Raw genomic sequence first — 21,521 nt, forward strand, 5'->3', positions numbered from 1 at the left:
TGAAAACATAAACAAGAAAACGTGACTACTGTAAATAGAAAGCATACCGCATTCCTAACGTTGGAAAGGAAATTATATATTTAACAAACTCTTCGCTTGTACACTATTTGAAAACATTGTCATTGAAAAAAAAATTGGTTAAATAATTTTACTTTGCCTTTTTCGAGTGACGGGAGCCCAAGAAAACAGAACACGCGGACATTTATGATTCACTATAAAATATAATCATTTTTCATGAGCTGCACCCATGGCATTACACATTTTCCAAGATATTATTTTTTTAACATTTCAAATATGCCGTTTGTGTAGATGACTCCTGTTTGATTTCATAAACTAGTGCAATGTTTCCCCTACCTTTATTTGCAACAGAAACAAAAAGCATCCAAATCCAACTGTGTCATGCACAACACGGCTTCTCTTCTGGTGAACCCATTACGTCACATCCAGATGTGCTAAAAGGGGTTACAGTACTGTAATGCAATACTTAACAAATGGCAACAGTTGGACACACGGGTTTAATGTAGCTTTTAGCCATCCAAGGAAAGATCATTTAATTGCTCTGTCACTATATGTTGCTGGCAAGGATAGATGAACAAAGATATATTTGTAGTTGATCATTTTCAGACCAAGGAAGTGAAATTTGATCATTTCCCATTTACAGTGGCTGGTAGTCACTCAACTGGTGCATATGACAGTATACGGTATGTTGTATATGACTTTATATTTTTAAACGTAAAATAAGTCCAAAATCTGATGACCATGTCAATGGCAAACCAAAGCTACAGAAAGAATAAACAAAGATGAAGTCTTGAATGTTAGATTAGCATCCAGGGCAAGCAGAATGGGGGTCATAAAGACAGTGTTTGTATTTTGTCCTGATCTAAGAATTGATGTGTTCATTTGTGCTTCTTGTTCATGGATTTAAATGACTGCTAATGGCGTCTGATGGTACCAGTTGTCAAATAAAATTAAATAATCATCAGTGAGGTTGAGGGACAGCTATGCAGGTTTGTGATACACTAAATAAATACTCAACACTTGTTTAAAAAAAAAAAAAAAGACAAGTTTGTTTTATTTTTGCGTTTTATTGAGAATCAGACTTTTCACAAGTAAACACAGTCTAAAATCTAAACAATTTTGTCAAAAACAAAATCATTGTGATGACAAAGACAAACAGACAAGCATTAACAAAAGCATGATAATTATAAGAGATACATTCAATTATCCTGACTTTGTCTTCTGAGGAGGAGCAGCCCGGGGTGCCCCTGAGTTTTATATAAAATGACCCACGGCTCTCGACACTTGAACTCATTATCACAACATTACTGCCCAAAGGTTAAAAAAAACGAGAAACTTGTTAATTCCATTTTTTGCAATTCACATGATCGGATAGCAACGCATGAGAAGAGATCAGGACAACATGCAAGGTTGTTCTCATGTGTGAATAAGTTGCATTTGGCCAGATTCTCAGAACCACTGATTCAAAAAACCCACGACAACACCTCCCTTTAGCGGAATCCTAAACACCAAACAAAATACCCATCACAATATTTCGCGCAGTGTGCCGTAGTTTCTTCTCAACCATATGAGAAGACCGGCCAAGTTCAACAAGCCACAAATCGAAACGATGCATTTGAACTGATCCATTCTCGCCAATATGCAACGGTGACCTTTTCAAAAAAAATCTTTGGTTTATAATCTTTGCTCCTGAAAACAAAATGTAACTGATTGTATCATCCAAAAACGACCTCCGATTAAATCCTCTGATTAGAAGCAGCCAATGTAACAACATCTGTGCACCCGCTGACCTTTCTGCTGCAGTCTTTTGTAAAAGGACTTCAATGTTTCACTGTGTTGGTTGGGTGCTTCCTGAGGGGAATGGAACTGTAAAACACCCTTTCTATTCATTTCGATATTCATATCATTTTTCAATGGACTTGTAAGCCAAGATCCAGCTGCATCGGAATCACAGAAAAGATCATTGGGTGCACGTTTGCAAACACATGGCCGCACCGTTGCAACACAGATATCACTAAGAATGCATATACTTCTCACCTACAATGTACAAAACATCTGGTTGCATCAGTTTTGGAGGAACTCAGCAAGAAGGTCATTTGTTTTTGTGCGCAGCATAGGAATGATTAGCAATCGTCACTCATGGACGTGAATGCTGCTGGCACTTTCCTGGGGGGAACTTGTCCTAGTTCAAGGCCACTAACGTGCATTAAAGGCTTGGTTTTGAGGAACAGCGCCTCGGCTGATCTTCATCTTTGGTCAAATGCATTTGATTATTCCACATTCTCCTCTCCGCTGACAAGACTCAAATTAGGGCTGAACAATTTCTTGAATTCAAACTGACATTTGACATACATGTTTACGCCACACTTGCTTGTCGCAGTGAACGCTTAAAAGACTGCAAGTCAGTGCTTAGTCAGTTCCCAGCTTGAATTGAAGTAGATAAATAAACGGTCGTTCATATTCATTCATGATACATTTGATTTGATTTTAGTGTAAACATGATAAAGCTGACATTGTTTATTTTAATAGCGCTTGTTTTATTGCTAGTGTTTGTTAAAAATACATGTAAAGAAGAACTTGAAAGAGTAGTGGCATATTAATTCCCAATTGCAATATTGAGGGAGAAAATTTGATTATTTCTAAAAATCATTCAGCCCTAATTTAAAACAAATTCAATGTCAGGTATGGAAACTGTCTTTGGGTCCTAGCGTCGGTCACCGCTACGCATTGGCCTACTAATATAAAACTACTTGGCAGACAAGTGCTAATCATTATCTACTCTAGAGGAAAACGAGAAAAAAAAAAAAAGATCAGGAGCGAGATTCAACGACATCGTGTACTCAGTAGTACAAAGCCTCTCATAAAAATAGACATTTTCAGGAAGTTGAACCGTATGTCGTTCACTAAGATTCTTCACTTTCATCCCTGATGATTTAACACTCGCGGTGTTACTCCAATCACTCTTCATGGATTCGCGTCCTCTACCTGAGAAACGGGAAGCCGCGCTCGGCCTCCCAGAGTCGAGATGCGTCCACGTTAAGGCCAATTATCAGGTGGTTCAGTACCTGCGTGCCACTGCCGGCACTAGTATGAAGCCGTTTGAGCATTTCGTTCAAATCTTGATATACAGCTTAAGGTCCAGGCACTAGCATGCCGTTTTTCCTCACTAAAAATACTCCTAGTGAAGTGCAAAATTGCATTTGTGGAATTTTATAATATCACTTCACTAAGCTGTAAAATAAAATACATTCAACTCAAATTAAGTTTTAAAAAGTTGGGTGAACTCACAATTTCAGGGCAGAAAATCTGATTCATTTCTTTATTTGGGAACATTTCATGAAATGTTTTAAGCTTTACTTTTGTGACAGTTGGCTGTCTTGCATTTTACAACAAATTGTTGACAGAAATGTTGTCCCTTCTATCGAATCCCAAATGAAAGATAAAATTACCAGCAACTCAGCAAATTGTTTTGGAGCAAACGACGACCTTGCTTCGTTGTTCCAACATTCTTGTCATAAATGTCAATAACACATCTTTTATTATTCTATGTATGTCTTCATTTTATGCCAAAATATGCATGTTTTTTGTTTGTTTTCAAACACGCAATTTCTGTACTAGTATGACAAAGCAGTCCTAATTAGTGACGATAAAAAGCGCACACATCTTCAGCTGGATTTGGAATGATTACATTTGAGCATTTATTTGACATGCTGCAAGTGTGCTGAATTGCCTTCCTCGTGAGGAACGAGAATGTACTTGGACCTTGAAGTGGCTGTCAAGCATATGGAGGAAATGCTCAAAATGGCTGGCCATACGCTTGCTGTGTGCCCACGGACACAAGCAGGAGGTAGACGTAAAAGACAAACAATACAACAACAACAGCAACAAAAAAAGAATCACATAAGGATTCGGGTCTTGTGAGGGATGTCTCAGCTACTGGCACAGAGATACATTCATAGCAAATCTATTCGGCATTTCGACACGCAGCTTACTTAGTACTGAGAAGATACCCTGTCAGTTCACCATGTAACACTACATGATTTTTTTTTTTCAATGTACTAAAACTTTGTTCCCTGAGTTTAAGAAAGCCGACATAGAATCAAATTAATGGGAGGTAGTATAAAAACAGGAACAGCAGGGAAGCTGTCCACAAACATAAACACAAACAAACAATAATATACATTACTTGCTTCCACGCCGTGACTCAAGAATGGATTGGAAAACACGTCTTAATACTGGCTCAGGACCTCGGCAACACCCGAGGAGACAAATGTGTGTTTTGCATTCGGCGTCAGAAAGCAATGGAAGCTACGCCGCCCTTACTTACATTCCAGTGAATAAGAAAGGGAAAAGGAAAATCAAGACGAAATGGGAGGACAATCAGAAAAAAAAAATCATCATGAAGTATCACAGGTTATGGAAAGTCGCACAAGACAGTAGTTATTAAATATACAGCGGAGGTTTGGCTCGTAAGTGAACCGAGGTAGATAATCAGCGAAAAGGACTTCCCTTTCGCTCCAGTGATAAACTCTCTTAAATAAAGTTTTTTTTCTTTAACATTCATGGTGGGTGAGATTTCGTTTTTTTTTTAAATGATATACAAAATATAAAGAATACAACAAAAAAAAAAACAAAAAAACGAAATGCCTGCTGAGATAAAATGCTGAAAATTGAGCAAGCTTGAGGGTGAAGGTTTGAAAAAAAAAAAGTCTCATACAGGCACACACACAGGCAAAGCGCTTTGAGCATACTCAATATCAATGATTTCCCGCTTTGGATCCATGTACTAGTACATGCTTTGTCTTCACTGGCAAGACATATCAGTGCACTAGTGGTTAGTGTCATACAAATCATGATTTTTCCACGACTATATGATATTTTTGCGCGGTGCACTGCACTTCCCTCCACTTTAGTATTATTTCGGACTAGGCCAACTACATGCGAGGCAAAACTGCATGAGTTGACAACTGCACGCTACTAGTACGTTTTGTGACATTAAAATCTACTAGTTATCAACTCGAACTTCGCTGATATTACAAGTAACACCCAAATATCAAGTACTGCCAAATTTTGCCTCACTAGTAACTTGTTAATTCTCCTTCGAAGTACCGGTATTCCAAAATTGAAATGCTACACTAGTGCGCTGAATTATCTTCCTAGTGAATGCAAAGTGGTTATTAGTACATAGACCTCAAGGCCATACTACGTACTAGTAGGCAGTACTCGTGTTAGAAATGTTACTAGCAACTTAGTCAGACACAGATTCTACTAGTGCACTGAATTGTCAAGTAGTACTAGTTGATGAACCTGAAGCTAAATATCAAGGATATGGAATAAATGCTCAATTAGCTTTTCGTTATCCACACACATAAGATACTCACACAACCTCACACACTGAGAGCAGAGGCCGAGCGCTTTGGGCTTCCTGATGACAGCAGAGATCCTCAACCGACTCCACCAACCTCAAATCCGTCTGACCGTCCCGGGCTAGACGACAAGCTTGTTCCTCTTCCTCGCTGCTACCGCTGTCCTCCGCCGTCGTCACGGACGACTGGCGGCTGCTCGGACCAGACGACAGGTGGCTCATCTCCGTATCGTCTTGCGAGAAGCGACCGGAGTCTGTGGTGGCGTGGCTGCCCTCGCTGTTGGAAGACCCTTCCGAATCCACGGGATGCCCAAGCAGACTTTGCGGTGAGGCGGGCTGCTCTGCGGGGACCGACAGTTCCTCTTTGAAGGTCAGTACAGTGGAGCCCGGCTGGTAGGAAACAGTCCCGCGTCTTGTCTTCTACAATACAGAGAGCAGAAAAAAAAAAACAACACATCTTAGGTTACACACAAACTTGGTTTTCCATGTGTGAGCTGCGAGGGTCACATTGGTTACACCAGAGATTTTCATTTGTGTCATATCAAAAATAATGTGTTGTATATCGATATTTCCGAATTTTTGTGAGAAATTATGACCATGAATGGTGTCCATCTCTCCAATAAAACACAATTGGATACGTATCTCGATAAATGGGGTGCAACACAAACAAACAATGACGTGTTTTAACCCTTTCATGCACCAATAAAGATAACCTGGAACCTGATAAGATGTCCACTGTAGTAACCCTGAAAGGGTTAAAGTAGAACAATTCGACTCGGTTCCATTACACTTTGGCATATGCTTGATTTCAGTGGCGGTATTTACTTTACCTGCACCTCTTTACCGCTTTTGTTGCCATGGCCACTGAAGGAAAACCATTTGCTTTTCTTCTCAGCACTGGACTGAACTGGACCAAGGGAATTTATGATGAGATTTGTTCCACCCTAGGAAAGAAGGCAAAGTAAGCATAAGCATGATACAAAATATGAAACCAGGGAGATGTCTAGTGTACCGCTATGAGAAGCATCTCAGAAAAGCGCCATGTAAATTTGATGCAGTCCTATAGAAGATTTGATAACTAAAATAGCGTATACTGTACTGTAAAAATTACAGAGCACAGTTATTCTATTGCCAAGTACTGTACTTCAAAATAAAGTACCGGTACTATACTTTTAAAATAAATTAGAGTGGGTGCATTGTAAAATAACAGTAAATTACTGGCATCTATGCTGCCAGTAATTTACTCTTATTTAATAGAGAAATTCTTGACAGAGCTGAAAATTGATAAGTAGATGATTCAAAGCTGTGTTACATTCCGTGTTAAGCACCTTGGTATCGATGAAATAATTCTGGCTCATCACGGCAACGCTCACGTCAGGGTTCTCAGCCTGGCCCTGTGAGCCGGGGCGTCCTGCAGTAGAGGCGGGCAAATTCCTTCCTTCTCTGTGCATTTTGATGGCTGATTGTTTCCTACGAGGAACAAACAAGTAACATGAAACTGACTGAACCGTGGATGGCAAACAACTAGTAGACTGCACCTGTGTTTGCCTCTGCATACTATGATGAAAGCACAGATGATGATGCACATGAGTGCAATGGAGACCCCCACGGTGATGCCTGTCATTGACATTTGGTCTAGGTGGTAGAAGCCATCGGAAAAGACTGTAAAAACCAAAATGAGGAGGTCACAATAATCCTGTGGGCTCGATTCCGACCATTTGTTTCCACCGCACTTCCTTTTATAAACCAGTTTGTTTCTATGAATGAAAAATATAATGCCACTTCCCAGTGGTGAGGATTTAAACTTCAGCTCTTCAGATAGATCCACAATTAAGTCTTTATATCCATTTCCACTTTGTAGTTCTGTCATGGCCACGTGTGGCCTGTTGACAACTGCATTTTGTCATTCCTTGTTATTTACTGGAATGATTCACACAATTTGGATAAAATCGGTTTCATTCTAGACTCAATGCAGCACAACATAACACGCGACAGATTTTTTTTTTCTACCAGATTACATCATTCATCAGTTTTTGGAAAAGGGCAAAATTACATGTTATCTAATATTCTTAGTTTCTGAATGGCATTTAATGGCGGACAGCAGTCCTGTGGAGCAAATGACAGAAAACGTTGGTTTTAAGAAGTGAAGCAACATTCTGTTGAAGAAGTAATTATTTTGCATTGCAGACTATGCTTACGTCTAGTAAAACTGAACAAGCTGTAAGTTTGAAAAAGAGTAGACATATAACGAAATGAAGACATTGCTGACCATTGGACCGTGGGGAGCCCTGCGAGAGCCGAGGGTCGTGACCAGAGGAGGGATCTGCTCGCACTGTCAGCTCCACCATGTGAGAGAAGGGCCCATCGCCCATGTTGTTGGACGCCGACACTTTCACCAGGTAGAAGTGGCCAGGCTTCAAGTTCTCCAGCAACGCCATGGTGATACTCCCTGTCAGCCATACAGTACAACTGCATTGCTCTTATTTTTGTTTTGTGTTCATGACTATGTTTACATGGAAAGTTGTTGAATGAGGGGGAACAAAATATTTTGACACATCATTTGAATATAAAAGCCTTGTAATCATCCGGGGTTGAAATGTGAAATTCGGCGTTGGCGCCACTCTGTGGTAGCACAGTGCACTGACAGAGCAAATAAGTAAAGAAAAAAGAGGAATAACGACTTTGTTGGGGGAAAAAACCTCGACTAAGTCGGATAATTGCACCACAAAAATAGGTCGGCACAAATTTTTGCCCCAGAGATTTGCCGGCATTATATTATGGCACCCGCGCAGACTTTCAGGGCAACTGTGGACTGCTACCAGTGTGGTCAACACATTCTGACGTTTCAGTCTACTGGCACCCTCTATTGGTGACAAGTTGTGTGTACAATCAAACAATAAAATAAGTCATTATTCGCCACAGACTGGGCGTGCTTGAGTCGCTCCCAGCTGTCTTTGGGCAGTAGGCGGGGTACACCCTGAACTGGTTGCCAGCCAATCGCAGGGTACACAGAGACGAACAACCATCCATGCTCACGATCACACCTAGGGACAATTTGGTTGCGCCCAATCACTGCCATGCATGTTTTTAGAATGTGGGAGGAAAACAGAGTACCTGGAGAAAACCCGCGCAGGGACGGGGAGAACATGTAAACTCCACACAGGAAGGCCGGAGCTGGAATCGAACCCTAGACCTCTGCACTGTGAGGTCGACGCGCTAACCAGCCGCCCACCGTGCCACCGCCATCATCAATACCATCATTATTTTTCATGTTTTGGTAGCAAATAGACATGGATTTCAATTACTTGCTTGTAGATATGGCTCAAAAGATTGTGTGTAAATAAGGTGAAAAGCAAAGTAATCACAAAAGAACGACAAACGCCGCAAACTTAAGCTGTCACGCATCACAACAAAGGGAAGAGAAAATGTCAGCGAAGATGAAATAACGTATTGATTTCCAATGGACAATTTGTCGAGGACTGGAGCAAAGCTTTGTGAATGGATTTATGTATCTCCCTGCCTGTGTGGCTCTTTTCTCTCGCTTCTCACACATATACACATACCTTCTCTTTGCACCACCTGCCATTCCCCGGTGAGCCACTCATTTCTGGAGGCATACAGGATTGTGTAGTGTGTAACAGAAAGATTGGCCTCCTCTGGGGGTTTCCATGAAACCAGGGCGGTGTCCTCGTCGATCAGAGTCACTTTGATGCTGGTGGGAGGCAGCGTGGGAGCTGTGAGAGATGGAAGACAAGTCATGTCAATCCAGGTGTGAGATTTTTTTTCACGGGCCACCTTGTAAGTATGGTTTCCCTCGGATGGCTTGTATGGCTTTGAACTCATAAATGCATGCACGCCTGATGTTATTACTTTTACACAACAAATTGATGGGGAACAAGCCATTAAATTGTGTGTTCACCTAAGTTTCAGTTTATTTTAAAGGTGGGATTGGTAACAAAAAATATTGTAGTATCTCATATGTCAGTGTTGTGAAGACAATTTGCAAAAACAATGAAGTCAACGGACATGATATGACTTCTAGGGTCCCAAAAAATGATGCCGCGGGGCACATCTGGCCCCCGGGCCTTAAGTTTGACACCCATGCCCTAATAAGAATCAAAAGCTGTGCCAAGGCCGAATCCAAAGCGATGTAATGGTGACATCTGCTGATGTTCCTCAATCCGGTTATGTGGAAGTTTTAATTTCCCAGATAAATGGCACGAGACCCTCTTGCACGACTACCTATTTGAAAAATGGACTTGACAAATGTACATATTCGTCAGTGGCAGTCAACGGTTGAATTCCAGCAGATGAACAGAAATGTCCACAGCAATGAATGAGCTGAAAATAACAAGTCAACTTCTATTTTAATACTGTTACAGTGAAGACTTGTTATTTGGTGTGAATGTGAGTGCGTGGGCGTGATCTGTAGCTAACAGCAGCTTCTGCGCTAATTAGAACTGTGAAGTAGACATGCTAACCACGAGATCAGCGTCCACGTTGTGTACAAAAAAATTGATGTGTGTTCATTGTAAGCCTTATGATTCAATGATATGATTCAGCATTGGTGATTTGCGGATGAAAAGGCACTCACCCTCAGGGAAAGTGCTCTGGTAGACCACGGGGCTCCATGGGCTGGACAGCTGGTCAATATGAAGCCGGATAGCAAATTCATACTTGGTGTTAGGCTGCAGATCTCGCACGAAAAGGCTTTGCTCATTCCTGAATGCAAGATCGATATTAAAAAAATGTAAGCCTGATGAATACATGAACACATTGATGGCACATGCATGGAGAATAAGCTCTTACGTTTGCAGGTAGAGCACCAGGGAGGCGTTCTGCAAGCCGATGGGATTGCATCGGACGGTGTAGTTGACCGCGTGGCTGGAGGTGAAGGCCGGTCGGCCCCAGTGAAGAAAAATGGTCGACGAACTGTTGGTCTTTGCGTACACGTTATGAGGTGGTGGCGGAGGCGGCACCAGGCGATCTCGGACAGCTGAGAAATGCAAGTAGGCAAATGATGCTTGCCGTTGGCATCGGAAAGATATGTATTTAGTAGGGCCTGTCTTATTTGATCAGTTATTTTTAGCTCTTTTAAAAGCTGCAAAAAATTGGCCGATGTTTTGCTGATTTTTCTCTCTTTTGTAAAGTTGAACAAATAAAGGACAAAGGATTGTAAAACAGTCAGATGTTCTGCCTGTAATTCTTACATTCATAGTTGTAAATATTAAGGGAGAAAAAGGGAATTATTTAATTCATTTTATTATTATTTTTTTTAATCGGTATATTAATCGTTTTCAGAATTTTATCCTGACCAATATCGAAATCGGCATCAACCGCTAAAAAGTTGGGTGCCCGTAGTTGTTGAACATCTCAAAGGTAAAACACGGTGAACGTCAACTAATATTGCGGTTTTTCATTCGCACCCCCGATTTTAAAGCAACCATTATTTGATGGATTTTTACAGTATGCAAAGTATGTACAGTCTAGTCCATATTTAGAGCTGTGCACTTTCAGTGTCGTACCACAGCGTAGAAAAAACAATGTGTTTTTTTTCAGAGTTGTTGACACATTAAGTGTTTTTCAAAACTCACAGACACATCCGGGGGTGCTGATCGTCTGGTCTGCCTGGTAGCCATCGCCAATGAAGTTGTAAGCCAGAAGCTTCACGTGGTACTTCTTCCGTGGGTCTGCATTTAAAAAGAAAGTAGATGACAACATTTCAAAATCAAACAATGTAGGGTTTCAGTTGTGGACGTTGATTAAGAACTACAAAGATTTCCTGCTTGTGATCACTGAGAATTAAGAGTACCTATTTATCCTGACTGAGTGGGTGTAGGGTCAATGGGGGCTTTGGATGTGATGGTGTGTTGGGACTGAGAGCGATGTCAGCCGGCCAGATGCTCTCACTATACGATTTGACTGGATCAATGACCCAATCATCCGTCTTTTGAATGCAAAAAACCCAAAAAGGTCCTTTATCTTGCCCAGGTCAGCCTTCGCTGCTTAGTGGTCAGTGGACACTTGTATTCACAGTCACAACTGGGGGGGTAAGGGGTGGGGACTGGACTAAGAAAATCTCCAGGGAAGGACATTGGTGGTGGCCAACAGCAGTTGTGGGCCGCGGTGACCTTAAGGACGCTGACCATGTGACCAAATTCAATTGTTTATTTCACACTCAGGATTCACAAAAGGTGCAGATCAAATCTAGTCATCCAGTGCAACATGATATATTTGAGGATATAAAATAACATGACGTTAAAACCACATTATTCCACAATTTCCATTCAGAATGTGAACATTGAATTCAACAAATAAATAGAGTTCATTTTCAGATGACCATGACTTGGCTGACTGACAATCTACACAAGCATGAAGGGGAAAAACATGCAATTTAGCGAGCACACTAGTATTTTGGTATTGATATTGTGACAGTAAGTTAAAAATGACTTGCGCGATTATGCTTTCTTCAAACATGATCATGAATGTCCCTTTCTGTGGTTATATACACATTCGGTACAACTGCATCCAGTGACAACAGCTGTATAGTAAAGTTTTACCAGAGGTATTAACTTTTGAGAATGTGTTTATTCAGTGATGTTGAAGTATACCTTCATACCAAGGTTACGTTATTTTGTTACAGATCAAAATAGCTCAGAGTATGATGCGCATAACACATGAAAAAATATTTTAATAAAATGGTGCCTTAAGATACAAAGTAATTTTGTTCCGTGACCATGCTCGTAACTTCCTTGCATGTTGTGTAACACTTGCATCTAAAATAACATTTCCACATTGAAATACGTGGAAATAAGAAATACGGCACTCTGTAAAATTGTACTTTCTAAAAACATACAGTAATGACATAATTAAATCAAATGCATGATTAAATAGGAAATTAAACAGGTTTTGCCACATTTTTTGCTTCAAATTCCAATGGACATTGTGCTGCTCCTTTTGGTGTGCATGCATTGGCCACTCGGGGGCAGTATAATAACAGACATACTGACATACTGTACATGGAGCCAGTCTCAAGTTCTTGCTTGTAATTTAGAGCAAAAAAAAAAAAAAAAGTGATTTCAGTCACTGCCTCAAGGCACCACTATACTTATACAAAATTACTCTAACTACAATCGCAAACAACTTCCATGCACGTGTACCTGCAGTTGTGGTCATTTACTAAGAAGAGTGATAAAATGAGACTGTTTCAGAAGAACAACATCAAGATGTTTAATGCTAAACATTAGCAGAATAATCAGAGAAAAAGTTATGTGCAGGAGGTGTTTAGGAGGGGGGGAGGAGGGGCTCTCCTTCCACCACCCCCAACACAGGCCAGAGGAGCTGCACTGGAGCCAGACCAAGGCCAGGGGGTCAACCTGAGATAAAACTCTGAAAACTCAGGTCACGGGTGTGGAATATGAGAAGAACCTCACAGGGATTCTTATTAGTTCCCCTAAATCTGCCATCATACTTTGCATAGTTACAAACTGTTTGAGAGTTTTTGATACCAAGCTCAAGGACCTAATTGAACACTTAACTTTGATGCCTTTTTGTCCACCTCAAAAGAGAAGCATAATGTGCATCTCAATACAAAGGACCTAGCGTAATTATGTCGCAGAGGATCTCTGACGGGGTGAGTGGGGTGCGGGGTAGGGGGCGTAAGCTGTGACATCTGGGCTGTGACCTTTGACATGGAATCCGGGCAAGCTAAATCCTGCAAAAGGAGGGGATATAGGGCTCTTTTGGAAGGGGGGAGGGTCAAGCACAGGAAGTGCAAAAGCAGGACAATACTACCGAGAGACAAATCTTAATGCTGAAATGTTTGAAATGATGAAGGAAGTGTGGCTCATTATCAATACAGTCTGTTGTTGTGTTTTAGTATGGTCAACATTCCAAAAATGGGTCCATTTTTAATTGCCTCATTCACTACCGAAGTAAAACTCATCTCAGTACACATTGGAATGAATGGGAATGCCATTCGTCCATTCCCCCCTCCATAAAAAAACGGAAAAAAAGTACGGAATAAAAAAATCATACCATAATTAGACAAAATGAAAAAAATAAACAGTTTGTGTATCAAGACAGCCATGTACACATTAATGAAGATTTTCACAACTTCTGTGAGAGTCAGTAACCGACACAAAGATTTGCCGTTCTTTGCAGCGGATAAAGACTACACCCCTGTGAGTATTGTTGTCTGTTACTGTACCATTTGCATTCAAATATCCTTGAAGCATCATAACACCGCCACCTGAATGCTATTCGTTAGCCTGTCTATTGTGTTTCCTATCATGTATTAGCATCAAGCTAGTAGACTTTAAAGCAAAGTGTTGTGGTTGTTTTAAATGCAGAACGTGATTATTTTGTTTGTGTTTAATTTAGTAAGCTTCAATCAAGACTAGCAATAAAAAGCGAGAAGCCACTTTTTTGAGGAAGTTGCCAAAGTTCTGCTTGCTGTCCAAAATGTTTGGACATGTAAAATTCCAACATTTGGAAATAGTTATTACCAATAGTTTAGTTATTTTTACATTTGTAACTTATACAAGAGCTTTAAAACCACATTTCACAATGGCTCCTAAACCATTTTTTCTTTCCAAATCAATAGGAATAAACCCAAACTCACTTATGAAAGTTGCTACAATATAGCACTTTGCGTAAAAGTTTCATTGGCTACTCAATCGAATAGGGTTGAATTATTCATTTGCCTAGATTACAACAAATTGTATTCTTAGAATACAGCATTCTTCGATTCGTAGACATTCCTCGAGTAAAGTATGTTCCTGTTCTTCCCACTGGTGTAAATCTCTCATGGCGTGACTTCCATAAATCAATGTGTTTGTATTAAAGGGCACATTTGAGCCATTAGTGGTCACCCTCTTCTTTCTTTTTTTTTCTTTTTTTTTTAACTGCAAAAATGCAGACCTCATTGGCTTCTGAGGTTTTGTTCTGCCCTGCGAAAGGCCCCCCAGGCCGTAAGCAAGCCTGCCCTGAACAGGGGTCGTAAACGTCAGGCCGCACCCCAGCATCTATCATCCCGTCCCCCGCATCCTCACTCTCACCCTCTCTCTCTCACACACAAACACACACACACACACACGCACGCACGCACAAAACAAACAGAAATGTCAGCGCAAAATGATCCTTCAAGTGAGCTCCAGAATAACATGCATCATGCATATTTGGGTTGCATCAACAAAATGAACAGATGATGTGTTGTCATGAGGCATGAATGTCCAGTTGGGTACACAGCGCTGCCTGGTGCCAAAAGGTTTGAGTTATTTGAGCTCACCTCACAGGCCAGGCAAAGGACACAGTCCACACACACAGACGAGGTAAAGGTCACACCTTTTACACCCGAGCGGAACCTCCGGAACACATTCCTGTCCCTCCCGGTGCGCTTTCAATCATTTGGGACTGTTATACTCTACTTTGTCAAACAGCTCAGAGTAGGCCCTCGTGAAGCCATACACACCATGCTGAATCAGGAGCATCCGCTTTGGTCACAGCTGAGCATTCCGAAATCGATGTTATTGACAACAGAAGGATGGATGAGTAGATGTATTGGAAATGCTATTTAGAGTACAAGAATATTCAAATGATAACAATCCTCTGGTCATCAGGAAAATGAACAGGCAGCATTTTTGTTAGTTGCACAATATCTGCTTGGATTACAGCCTCAATATGTGCAGAAGCCCAAAAACAAAGATATGACACTCGAAATCTTCCTCATTTTTAGTGCTCATTCAAGACAAGGGAACTCAATTGTGGAAAGGAGATGAAATCATCTAGTCACAAAACAGCTCAATAGCACATCTAAAAGTACTTACAATGCAAAATATATATCCATAATCCATAAAGACAGCACAGGGAATCTGAAGGGGATTTCGATGGCCTTTAAAACGCTTCTGAATTTGTTCAAAATGGAATTCTCACGTTTTGGTTCTTCATGTACGTTGAAATGACAACAAAGAACAACCATGCAAAAAGATAGGAGGTGCAACATAGGTCAAAAACAATTTATCGTAACTCTCACACTACAAAAATCTAAACCCCAAACACACTTAAAAAACATGCGAAAAATCTCTCACACACCCAGAAAAACCTTTCAGCTGCACAAAAAAGTGACGAAAAAAAAAAGCTCTCTCACTTCCAAAAAAAAAAAAAATTTCACATTCCACAAAAAAAGCTCAAGCTCAACCAAAATACTCGGAGGAACACTTCCCTTCCCCAACAAATGCACATGCAAACGCACAAAAAAGCCACTCATCCAAAAAACTCACTCACCAGAAAAACTCTCACGTTCACCAAAACAACTCACACACTCACCCCAAAACTCTCTCACACTCACAAAAATGCTCTTACACACCATTTTTCTAAAACAAAACCCCCCACAGAGAGAAGATAGCAATCTTATTTTTTTTTACTGTGTGAGACTTTTTTTGTCCAAGTGAGAGTAAAAAATTGTGCATGAAAGCAAGCTTGAAAATGAAAACAAAGCCATATAAAATCTTAAGACGCCGATTGGCTTTGCCGTGTAAAGGGACCCAGGAGATCCCTTTAAACATCCGTAGAGGGCGTTCAAAGTGTATGAACTCCACTACATGAAGAATGCATGCCCCTAAGCAATGCTAACACGATTGGAACACTAACAAGCATGAAAACACGCTGGTAAATTTCCCCATTGTGGGACTAATAAAGATTATCTTAAAACTTTAAATGTGTTAATGGGTAGTCCCAGGAATCCAGCAGGACTTTCACTGGCACAGTTTGTGTTGTTGCTTCACAGGAGGCCAGATGTTGTGTTTTCCATGTTCGGTGCGCGAAAAGAGCAACAAGAACAAAGCAAAGCAAAAAAACTAAAACAAAAGAACACACCGTAAGATCCTATAATGTGTGAACACAGTACTTTACGATGAAGGTTCTCACAGAATTATTATGATTTTGTATTTTAAAACTGTATTCATCCATTACATGTTCATGATAGGGTCAAATTTCTGTGTCCCTTTCTTAGATTAAATTTGATGAAATGGAAACATAGAGTGACCTATTGCGGATGGCCTTCTACGCACTCTGTAAAATATCAATGTATGGTATGTACTGCATTTGTCAGAGTAGTGTTAATACAAAATAGTATTGACCTTCACATGAGTAATTTTTTTTAAATGATACTTTTAACGGCTACATTCTGCTAGCTATTTATTTAAAGTCCATTATTACTTGTGCGACCTATGTTTTGGTTTGCCTTGACGTCTACCTTGTGAGCTATCACATCGCCAGTTATTCAGTACTTGAGTCGCTTTTTCAGTTACTATTAAGTAATTATTTGGAGGACTGCTTTGAACTTTTACTCGAATCATATTATTGTAAAGCAATAGTACTTTTAGTTGAGCTCAATTTGTGGCGAGCCTACTCACCTCTGTACTATTGACTTGTGTCATTCATGATAACAAGACGCCGAATTGAAGACTATTACATGTTTGTTGATGGGTGCACCATCTAAATTGTCACGAAGTTACTAGGTTAGGCTTCAGCACGCCCGCAACTCTCGTGAGCATAAAGCGGTTCGGATAATGGGTGGATGGATGGATGGATGGATGAACGAACAAGATACAGGTGCGCTACTTTCATTTTAATTCTAATGGGGTAAACCTGATATGTGGATGCTACATGCAGAAAGTTGCCATTTGTATTTGATCGATGGAGTCTGAGTGTGTTAATCTGAGCGAGCTAAATGAACTTCTAAAAAGCAGAATGTTCACATTAGGTGCATTTGAAAAGTCGACTTTCAATAGGTTTCATGCAATAGTTAAGTTTTCTTTCACGTAGGTAAACACACTGATTGTTTGGCCTACAGCTCTGCCGGTGAGGGGCTGCAATGCTTTCAAACCTCGGCCAATAAAGCAGCTTTGTGACTCTTGAGAGCCAAACACAATGAGAGGCTTTGATGTGGGTAACACTGCTTGTGGCCATAAAACACACAGTAAATCTGCCTTCACTATCGGTTGTCCCCACTTTTCTAAACACCACCAAGACGCTCCTTTGGCAAAGAGGATTTATTGAGCTGAAACTTTGGTTTGATGACAATTTAAGTTCACAGAGTGGCTTAATGTTTATCAGCGGCTTGTTCCACACACTGTGAATTTATTATTCAAAGTACTAAGATAGCTGTCCAACATCAAGTGAAAAACTATAAATATTTGATCGTCATGTGAGAACAGAAGGAATGCAAAAGTGACAGCTCAGAAATGTCTTTTGATTTTTTTTCTATTTTAATTTGCTTATATAGAATAAAATATGAACAGTAAAACATGCTTCAGGAATATTCTAAAACCAAAAGAGTAAATGAAAGCAACACGGTTTTGCTCCGTAGGTCGTAATTTATTGCGCCCGTTCGTCTCTTTTGAATGCTATTAAAGCATCACACGGCCTAATTTACAAGTCAGCTGTTGGCCACCTGGTTGACCCCCTCCGGCCACAGATGGTCAGTTGTCCACTGCATTGCATGAGACTTACTTCCTCTGCCCCCCTCAAAAACAACCCAAAAAAAAAAAAACAAAAGCCAGAATGAATGCGAGTGACCTCAAAGGCCAGAGGAGCTGTGATGTGCTCCCGTCCAACCGACACTATCCAGCAGCTGCTGAAAAGACACACACACACACACACACACACACACCACACCCACACACACACACACTGTTGGTCCAGCACAGTGCCCATGGAAGTGGGACGTGGTCCCGTTCTGTTCTCCAGCTAATGAACCTCTGCTGAAAACAAGACAAAACTTCAGCCATTTTATCTGTCATTAAAGATGGAGGAAAATCCAGCTCGGTAGCCATTCGGTATAGGTAAATAGGTATACAAGAGCAGGCTAATAACATTTGAATAAAAACTACAGAGACAATAAAGATCCAACAATAGCAGCTCCAAAGGTGACCATGTAGTGTTCAACCCTGAGAGATGTAGTGCAGTAGTTCTTGTTGTTGTGAATGAAAGCCAAGTATTATTATCTCAGCAAAGGCGGAACTTTTTGATACAGCTCAGGTATTCGATCTCTGTACCGAATGAATAAAACATGCAGTGTAGTCGGTGGAAATGAATCGGTACGCAATTCACCTTTGTGGCTGTTGCGCTCCTTTCTGCAGCCAAGCGTTAATAGCTATCCATTTTTCGAGTGAGGAAAAGGGGGAGTTTTACTTCTGAGACAGATCTAGTGTCAAGGGAGCCTTCTCCCTCTCTGCATCTTGCGCTCTCATTTTATCTTGTTGGGAGGTGGTGAAGGTCAGCGCAATCACCATTTTGAGCAGCTACACAGAGTGCAGACTCGTGCATGAGCAGGCAACTTTGCTTATCCGCAAAATAACTGGTCAGCATTCAAAGGGACGGTCAGCATTCAATAGTACAAACAGTTACTTCCATTTAGCGCTGTTACATGTCGAATTGCCATTACAACTGACTGGCCAATAGAATAGATTTGTGAAAACATTTTTTTAGACATTTCCAATCGACTTTGATACTCTTTCAAAGTATAGAATTGTAGTTTTATAATGACTCATTAATGCATTTTTTTAATGACAAATAACACACGTCCATCATGAACACAATACTGGAGTTTTCCTATGATGTAGTCGAATTTTTGCCCCACCAATTTAAAGATTCAGAGTGCGCAATATTCAGTGTAGCCAAGAGAAGAGAATTAATTCCGATGAAAGGCCAACTCACCGAGGCCTCCAATGGTGTGTGAGTGATCCGAGGCACGCAGCTGAAGTGGGGCGCTCTCAGACTGGCTCTCCTCGTGGTAAAAGAGTTTGTAGCCTTGTACGCTGGCCAAATTTCTCTGCGCCAGCCGCCAGCGCACCAAAATTGTGGTGCAGTTCAAGGGCTCCAAATGCAGCTCAGGAGAAAGAGGAACTGTGGATGGCATTCATCAACATCATCATCAGAAGGATTGCGTCATGTTGCACAAAAAGTCAGATGGAAAGCTGTTTAAACATGTATTTGAAATCCAGCTTCAGGTGCATGTAATAGTGCGCTATTTGTCTTTAATCGTCACACAATTCCGCACGCTAGTAGGACGACAAGGATACGCCAGCAGAACGAAAATGTCTTTCTCATGCTGTACTGTTAACTAGTAGAATTGCTTAATGTCACTACTCATGAGTCGTGTTAGTGGGACACAGTTGTCAACTAGTGCACGATTTTACCTCAGCAGTAATATGTAGTTGTCCGACTAGTATTCCACAGAGCTTACTAGTCCATGGACCTTGAGCTGGACATCAAGGATATCAAAATAAATGGCTTCATCATCTCCATATACTGGTGCACCTTTTTTATCTTCACTAGACAAACTTACTGTGCCTTACTAGTAACATTGTTTTCCACTACTGCCTGATATTTCTGCATATTACTATTTGGCCTAAAACTACAAGTTACTCATGAATCAAAACTCCCAGTGGTTACCTTTGGTAAGTAGGGTCTGTATTGCCACCATTGCGTGACACACGGCTACTAGTTAGGTCTATTCTTGTTACTAGTAGAGTATAGAAGTTTCTGTGTAAGGTGTAATTGCATACTAGGAGGCCTTAAGTGGCACTCATCGTGAAAAATAATCTATTAAAAGATGCAGTTGTTCTACTACTGCCCTGAATTGTCTTACCAGCAACACCAAAGAACATATTAGTACATGGACCTTAAGATCACTATTAGGTAAATTCTCAAATGGCTTTCCATGCTGTCAAACCACAACAACTTTTTCTTGGCAGGAAGCTACAGTCTCTGCAGGAAGCTGTTTCTAGTCAGAGGAGTTGTCTTTGAAAAGGGAAACTCATTTGATGTTTACCAGCTGCTCCACACTTAATCCACAGCAGGCACGACCTCCCTGACGACAGAGGGAGCGATTTCACACATTCTCATTTTCGGAATGATGACTGTTAGCAGACACCTGAATTTCAACAGAAGACACACGGCAAAAAGAATCCCACAAACACCCCCCTATTTTCCTACCACCTCAAAGCTCCTCAATGGCCATCTACTCTTTCCCACCCGGAGGGCTGAGTGGCTCCCTTTATGACCCATGACTGAAACCCTTCCAATGTTACTGACAGCGCAGGGCAAAGGTCAGCCAGTAACAAACGCAATGCCTTAACAAGATTATTGGCAAACTTCTCTAAGCAGTTCGACAGAACCCAGGAATTTAGCGTTGCTTTAAATACAGTGGTGCCTTCGCCATCAGTGTGCAATATAATTCAAACATAGATCAAACACACTTAGATTTGATGGTTTAACACAAAGCAGATCGTTACAACTAAGATGCGGTAATGTTAGTAGTATGTCTGTGAGTAATGTTTTTTTTTGTCTGTCCATGTGTATGTGTACAAATTATTTTTGTATTCTTGAGAGAAAAATGTGAAAAGGAAAGAAAAAACATGTCTGTTGCTTAAAAGGTATAAACAACTGCAACATTGATGCTTGTTTCATTAGGCTATCTATGGGGATTTTCAATGCGTGTTAGCATGGCACGGTGCAGCGTAACCCAGCTGTCTTTGGGCAGTCGGCGGGGCACAGCCTGAACTGGTTGCCAGCCAATCGCAGGGCACACAGAGACGAACAATCATCCACGCTCACACTCACACCTAGGGACAATTTAGAGTGAAAACTATAAATATTTGATCGTCATGTGAGAACAGAAGGAATGCAAAAGTGACAGCTCCGAAATGTCTTTTGATTTTTTTTCTATTTTAATTTGCTTATATAGAATAAAATATGAACAGTAAAACATGCTTCAGGAATATTCTAAAACCAAAAGAGTAAATGAAAGCAACACGGTTTTGCTCCGTAGGTCGTAATTTATTGCGCCCGTTCGTCTCTTTTGAATGCTATTAAAGCATCACACGGCCTAATTTACAAGTCAGCTGTTGGCCACCTGGTTGACCCCCTCCGGCCACAGATGGTCAGTTGTCCACTGCATTGCATGAGACTTACTTCCTCTGCCCCCCTCAAAAACAACCCAAAAAAAAAAAAACAAAAGCCAGAATGAATGCGAGTGACCTCAAAGGCCAGAGGAGCTGTGATGTGCTCCCGTCCAACCGACACTATCCAGCAGCTGCTGAAAAGACACACACACACACCCAAACCCACACAC

The 21,521-nt window shown here is 40.9% G+C and overlaps 1 protein-coding gene across 1 annotated transcript in view; it reads right to left on the bottom strand.

Annotated features, from left to right (window-relative positions):
* Positions 1–4,688: 4,688 nt before the first annotated feature.
* prtga (protogenin homolog a (Gallus gallus)) overlaps positions 4,689–21,521 on the bottom strand; it is a 39,192-nt gene continuing 22,359 nt past the window's right edge. The window contains exons 11-19 of the mRNA XM_019886786.1: positions 10,978–11,073; positions 10,193–10,379; positions 9,978–10,105; positions 8,947–9,117; positions 7,653–7,832; positions 6,922–7,045; positions 6,712–6,853; positions 6,214–6,327; positions 4,689–5,803 (exon numbers count right to left, since the gene is read on the bottom strand). Coding sequence (XP_019742345.1) covers positions 5,396–5,803; positions 6,214–6,327; positions 6,712–6,853; positions 6,922–7,045; positions 7,653–7,832; positions 8,947–9,117; positions 9,978–10,105; positions 10,193–10,379; positions 10,978–11,073 — 1,550 coding nt within the window. The 3' untranslated portion in view covers positions 4,689–5,395. The remainder of the gene's footprint in view (positions 5,804–6,213; positions 6,328–6,711; positions 6,854–6,921; positions 7,046–7,652; positions 7,833–8,946; positions 9,118–9,977; positions 10,106–10,192; positions 10,380–10,977; positions 11,074–21,521) is intronic.

This window comes from Hippocampus comes, unplaced genomic scaffold, assembly GCF_001891065.2.
Source record: "Hippocampus comes isolate QL1 unplaced genomic scaffold, H_comes_QL1_v1.1 scaffold261, whole genome shotgun sequence".
NCBI classification, from domain to species: Eukaryota; Metazoa; Chordata; class Actinopteri; order Syngnathiformes; family Syngnathidae; genus Hippocampus; species Hippocampus comes.